The sequence below is a fragment of the Arachis ipaensis genome, chromosome B02 (assembly GCF_000816755.2).
Source record: "Arachis ipaensis cultivar K30076 chromosome B02, Araip1.1, whole genome shotgun sequence".
NCBI lineage: Eukaryota > Viridiplantae > Streptophyta > Magnoliopsida > Fabales > Fabaceae > Arachis > Arachis ipaensis.
The window spans coordinates 104,589,038-104,595,697 of NC_029786.2; the positions used below are offsets into that span (position 1 = coordinate 104,589,038).

The 6,660-nt window shown below is 29.9% G+C and overlaps 1 protein-coding gene across 2 annotated transcripts in view; it reads right to left on the bottom strand.

Moving 5' to 3' along the window:
* Positions 4,668-6,660, bottom strand: part of LOC107626174 (poly [ADP-ribose] polymerase 2) — a 6,977-nt gene continuing 4,984 nt past the window's right edge. For both annotated transcript variants that reach the window (XM_016328988.2, XM_021116509.1), the window contains exons 14-18: positions 6,527-6,602; positions 6,275-6,417; positions 5,235-5,308; positions 5,034-5,139; positions 4,668-4,943 (exon numbers count right to left, since the gene is read on the bottom strand). In XM_016328988.2, the coding sequence (XP_016184474.1) occupies positions 4,845-4,943; positions 5,034-5,139; positions 5,235-5,308; positions 6,275-6,417; positions 6,527-6,602 (498 nt within the window). In that variant the 3' untranslated portion in view covers positions 4,668-4,844. The remainder of the gene's footprint in view (positions 4,944-5,033; positions 5,140-5,234; positions 5,309-6,274; positions 6,418-6,526; positions 6,603-6,660) is intronic.

The following is a 6,660-nucleotide window of genomic DNA, read 5'->3' on the forward strand; positions in this document are numbered from 1 at the left end:
TTGTATATTCATTTATGGATTTTCTTATCTTTATTAGCAGATTTATTAAGTGTTTAAACTAAAAAAAAAACATAAAATTATTTTTAAGTACAAATATAGCTACTACAATTTAAGAATAGATAAAATATGTTGGTAAATTTTAATAAATAATAACATTAGTCATATTCAATGACGGATAAATCTAAAAAACTTTAACAGCAAAAATAAAGTATTCATAACATGACAATAATTTTTACAATTCTACTATGTTATTATAAAATATGATTAGTCTTTAAATTATCTAACTAATAAAATTAAACACTAAAATAGTAATTTAAATAATAATATATAATTTAAAATTCTATCTTTTAGGTTTTATATTTTTAAAAAATTAAGTGACTTTTCTCTTAACACTACCATCAAAATTTCTCTCTTTCCTTATATATTACTATACAATTATTTAAAAATTTACTTTCCAACACAAGTAGAAGCCGACTCTTATTGATATTCATAGTTAAAAAAATTCTATCAATTAATGGATAATAAATTTTAATAAAAATAATTTTTCATAATCATTTATGATAATAAAAAATAATTTAAAGACAAATTTTATCTTATGTTAACTTATATTTGTTCAAATCAATTTTACCGTAAAAGTTAAAAAATTTTATGCATAAATCATAAAAAAATATATCTACAAATTCAATCAAATAGAAATCTTTGAAAAGAATTGGATTGAATGGTGGAAGCAACAAGGAAGGGAAAATTTCATAATGTAAGAGTGCAGATAGGTTTGGGTTTTGCGTGTTGGCATGCAAAGTTTTCAAGTATTATTGCATCATTTGCATGTGTGAGTTTTAGAGAAAGTTGTGTGGGGAGGCTTCCTAGCTAGGTTGATATCATTCCCTATGTGTAATAGGCCTTTACCTTTTCTTCCCAATGTTTTTGGTGAGTTTTTAACAGCACAAGAATTTCAATGACTTGATATTAATACCAAAACACTGCCCATCATGGACTCAACATACTTCATGCCTGCCTCCTACTTCGTACATATAATAATAAACACCAATCAACTTGGGTTAGTCGAGTGGTTAGCTTACTCGTCCGCTTAAATAAGTGTCGGAGGTTCGAATCCCGCCTTGTGCATGCAGCAATCTATTAGCCAACGGCAGACCCTTAAATGGAGCTCTGATCCGCAACGGATTAGTCCTTGACCTGTCGAATTGGGAGATACCGTGAGCAACAAAAAAATAAACACCATGTTGCAACCTTCTAGACTTGTAGCTACATCAAATCCAAAGGCTAACCAGATAAGTAACCCAGCCACTAACCCTATCCATTTCTAATTCAAATACCTACGTCATTATTCATCTGCTTTTTAACTTGTGTGAATGGTACTTGTATATGGATACAATCATACTCTATATATTATATTAAATTCACTTTTCATATTAGTTAGTCGTGTAAATATATATTAAAAATGAATAAAATAACACACACACACATATATAATTTAATTTTTAAAGATCATATTTAAGTTAAATTAGTTTTTTATTATTTTTACTAATATATTTCTTATAATTGTTAATGTGTTAAGTCTATCACATATCACATTTTTAACATATCATGTGGTGACATATTAAAAAAATTAATAAAAGAACTAACTTGACTTACATTATTATCTACTCATAATTCATTATTTATTATTAGATAAAATATGAAAAATTGTTTATTTATGTACATTAATTAGCGATTATCTTAGATTAGTGCATAGTCAAAAGGATAATTACACTTGTACTAACCTATGATTTATATGAATACTTTGACTTTTTAGATTAATAGTCAAATTAATTCTTAAAAAATTGAGATTTTTTAAATTTGTCATTTAATTATTCTATTAAAAAATTTTCGTCAATTATTGATAATATAAAATGCTAATTGATAGCATACATCATATATAACATATCCAATTGGACGTTCACCAAATATGTTCATAAATCATTTTAGCTGTTAAGTCAAATTTAGTATAGGTTTTATGTAATTGGTAAAAGAGACTAAATTGATAAATTTTCATAAACATATTTATTTAGCATCCAATCAGACATGTTAGCTATTATGTATGTTGTCAACTAATATTTTACTATTTTAGATTATCAATCGTTGATAAAAATTGTTAATAGAATGACTGGAAGACAAATATAATTAATTTATAATATTTAAAAGATCAATTTAATTAGAAAAATATTTTAAAGACAAATTTAAAAAATGCTTCTATTAATTAGAAACTAATTTAATTATTAATTCTTGGTTTTCTTTTTAATGCAAAAATCACTTTCAACTAAAGGTATAAAGTACGGATAATTTTATTACCCAATTATGTTAGGCATTTTACCCAACAGATAACGGATAAAATCATATTATATTATACCTGGTCTTAATTGGTTCATGTATCAGATTTGTAGTCACATAATTCGAATTGACTCGCCAATAACCTAATATATTATATTAAAAAAATAAAATATATAATATATAACTTTTACTAATCTTAATCTCACCTGAGCCCACCATTTCTCTTTTTATTTTTATTTTCAAGTGTTACATAAATTTTTTTTTTCATTTTTTCCTTTTTTTTCAATTTTCTCACATATTTTATTTTAATCGGATACATGATTACTCGAAACAATCCATCCCAAAATTGATTGGTTTAGATGGGTTTGGGTCCAATCACAAAAATTACACTAATACAATTCAATCTAAACTGAACAAATTTAATCGATTCGATTCTCAAATTCACTCAAAACCGATCCAATTCTGACCTGATTATACTGCTACTTCCAACTTTTTATCGCATCAAAAAGGATACAAAGCTAGGGGAAAAGAAGGAAGCTAGTTTCACAACAGAGAATTCCCTAAGAAGAAGTTGTGTTATGAGAGGTTTTCCCCTTGGTGACGAGGGAGTAATGAAACATTGCAAAGTTTGATGAATAGCATGCTACGAAGGTGTGCCGTGCGGCAATGGTTTAAATCCTAGTTTAGTTTTTCTACATAGGTCAAATCTTACATACACAAGCAGCAACCCCATCATTACTACCACCACCCCTACTTTGCTGTTCTACCATGCCACTTCAATTATGCACAAAGGAAAAACCATGAAACATGTCACGCTCTATTCCTACTAAATTTTCACAAGCACTCATGTATGCATTAAAGAACCGCAAGGTCTACTTTGAAGGGGAAGGGCGATATCTCTCTTTCTTGGGGTTTTACTTTGCAACTAATAATCTAGCTTCTTTTTTTTTTTTGGTTGCATATATTCTCCCCCAATCCGACAGACCAAGGACTAATCCGTCGCATATCTGATTTCCATTTAAGGATTTGGCACGGGCCACTTGTTTAAGCAGAAGAATGAACTAGCCACTCGATCAATCCAAGTTGGTTAATGAATATTCTAGCTTTATTATTAAGAATTCAATCTAATCCATATTGAAGAAAACTTCTTCATAACATTTGTATAAGTCCCCAAATACGGAGATTTTAAGAGACACAAACCTGTTTCGAGGGAAAAAAAACAGAAGAAGAATAGAATGACAAGCAAAATGTCTATTTTTTATTCTAAAAAACACTCACTAAACATCATCCAAGAGAGGAACATGAGATCAGTAGAAAGAAATCAACACCACTCTACCAATATGGTGTTAGTAGGTCTAGTTCCATGTATTATACATATATTAGAGCAGTTATGGGGTTTGTAAGAACATTGGCCATGCCACTATCTTGTGGGATAAGAACATAGATTCTGGATGAGGTCATTATGAAATCTAAGGGTCTTTAATATTGGCGTGTGCACCATGCACTTGGGTTGGGTATGTTGAAAAATGAAAATGCTTTATTTGGTCAGGCACCACCCTACGATTCAAAGGCTTTTAAAACTCAAATCATGCTCCCAACAAGCAGCTGAAATTCTACAGCAATTGATGTGTGTGTTTGACTATGCTTCAGAAAAAGGAACAGCAACACAGCCAAAAGTCACTTGCTTCTTTACCCTCATTAAATTTGGGTAAATGATTATGTATCTAACGGATTTATAAGAACAAGAAAAAGAAAACAAAAGACTTATGTTTGGTTTAATGATTCCAGCATGGAACCACTACCAATCTACCATGTCCATGACCATTATCCCCCTCTTTACATTTTTTTTTCTTAACCTTTACAGACTTTATGAGTTTTAGGTGAAAAATGAAAAAAAGATGTAAAGAGTATATAACTATATATATAAATGGGAGTCATTTATTTCAAATTTTTTTCTCAAGGAAATTGCTCCCAAACAGCAAGTGAAGTCGTTACTTCCGTCACAATAATGTCATGGAATTGAATTATGTTTGGCCAAATTGCCATTTGTTGACTTTCTGTGAGTAGCTATTAGCCTATTTTACCTGCCAACATACTGGTTTAAATGAAGCACAAAAGTGAACAAAATGAAAACTATGCATGTTTTATACGGGGATATACACAGTCATTGGCGTGCACCACCCAGAGTTTCCTTTTCAGGCATTGGAGTTCACAAAAAACCATGCAAAAAACCAAGGAGTGAGTGTTTTAGATATAGTTGACACTTCTTGCTTCTATTAATTCTATCTCAGTAGATATCCTGATTTCTATTTCTTCCTTGTGACTCACTCTATTGTGTATTGTCAGTTATAAACCACTCACTAATATGTGTAGTTTATAATGGTAAACCATATTCTAATTCAATGAGGGCATAACATTTTTTTACCCTTGTTTAAAACATTTTTCCTCAAAATAGCAGAAAAAGTACAAACCTTTCTCTCAGTAAAGATATATATAAGTTCATACATTTTTTACCATTAGTGTCTTGGCTTAAAGTTGAAATTTACATGAACAACATAGCGCATCTTAATTTGTTCCACATTATAAACAATGTACTCATTGTACAAAAGAGAACCCTGCAATGCAAAGTGATAACAGAATAAATGTAAAAAATCCAAGTATAATAATGAAGAAATCTGCTGTTGAAATTTAAAATCTTAGCCTACCTTAAAGCTTGGATTTTTCTTGGGATTTCCTAGGGGAACAACGACCCCGTCCTCAAGTGCCTGGGCTTCAGAAAAATCTGGTGATGTTCCTCCTACTCCTTTTGTGCTGCAGCATGAGATTGCAAACATTTCAATTAGAAAACTCGACTTGGCCACTTTATATACTTAAATATTAACAATTGAGGAATTGGAGAAACAAACCTAAGTTTTCCTTCAGGCAACTTATCAGCATCATACTTTGCTGTTAGAAATTCAGCCATGTCACCAAGTGCAACCTAGAGTACAATAAAAAAAATCACTCTCATGAAGATGAATATCAGAATGAATAATGACACAATGCACAAAAAAACAAATCTATATAAAAGGAGAAACTAAACTAATATTACAGTAAGTGAATGACATATAAGTTTTAAGTTTTGTATAAATTTGTCGATATCAACACTAAACTTAGTTTGTAATAATATAGAGAAAAAACATCTATTTATATAACCACATTTGTACTATCATAAAGAATAGCATCTATTTAATCAATTCAGTATCAATTTCATAATTTTCCACAATAAATTAACCAATTATATTATAAAAGATACCAAAGTAGTGCTATAATAAACTAATACATAAATTCTTAAGTTCTCTATAAATTTGTCACGCCACCTACTACTACTACTTAGACAACTATTTGGAGAGTACATTTTATTATTAAATTTTTAATTAATTCATAAAACAGTTCATCATATATGATCATACGAAAAATTAATAGTTCGCGACATAATTTTAATAAGCAACAAAAAATTCTAATTAGTCTATTTGAACATTTTGGCATATGTAACTATATGAGAAAGTAATAGTCATAATATACTATTCAAATAGACAAATATGATACTTATTTAAAATACAATTATTTTTTTACCCCAAAAAAAAATCTCATTTTAGATTTTATATTTTTTCGCGCATCATGCAGATTTAAATCTAGTTAATATAAATTGAAATTTCAAAAGATGTGGATCAATGATGAACATATTGTAAGGCTCATCTTATAAATGGAACCTTAGGTGCAATACTCACATTATGTTTCAGAAAACATGGGAAAACAAAACAATGAAAAATCAACATTGGAGCTCTTGTAGTTAGCTAATATGATTGACATGCACATCTTTTGGTGATATTGGTAATGGGACTTTCAATCCTAAAATCGTACTTATCCATGAAGCAACAATGTTCACTAAAAGATAAGAAACAACCTCACATAAAAGGAGCACTCCATCTGTAGCGGTATGAGTAGCATAGCAATAATTTGCACTTTTGGAGAACATGTCAGCAAAGTATACCCCCTTCCCAAACATGTATCCGGTTACAGGTGCCTCAGGTGGAGCTATGCGTAAACCTGACAATGGTTCATCAAATTCACTCGGATATTGTAGCGACAAAACAATATTAACTTGTACAACAGCATGCACATGGATGCAATATTCAACAATTAAGAGAGGAATGACCTTGAGATAAAATTCCAGTCCAGTTTGAGAGCCGAGAACCATGCCACAAAAGCATCCTATTTTTTGTGCCGCAAAACTGTCATATAGAGTGGAAAAAACCTATAGATTTAATTCAAAATGTCTACATAATAGGA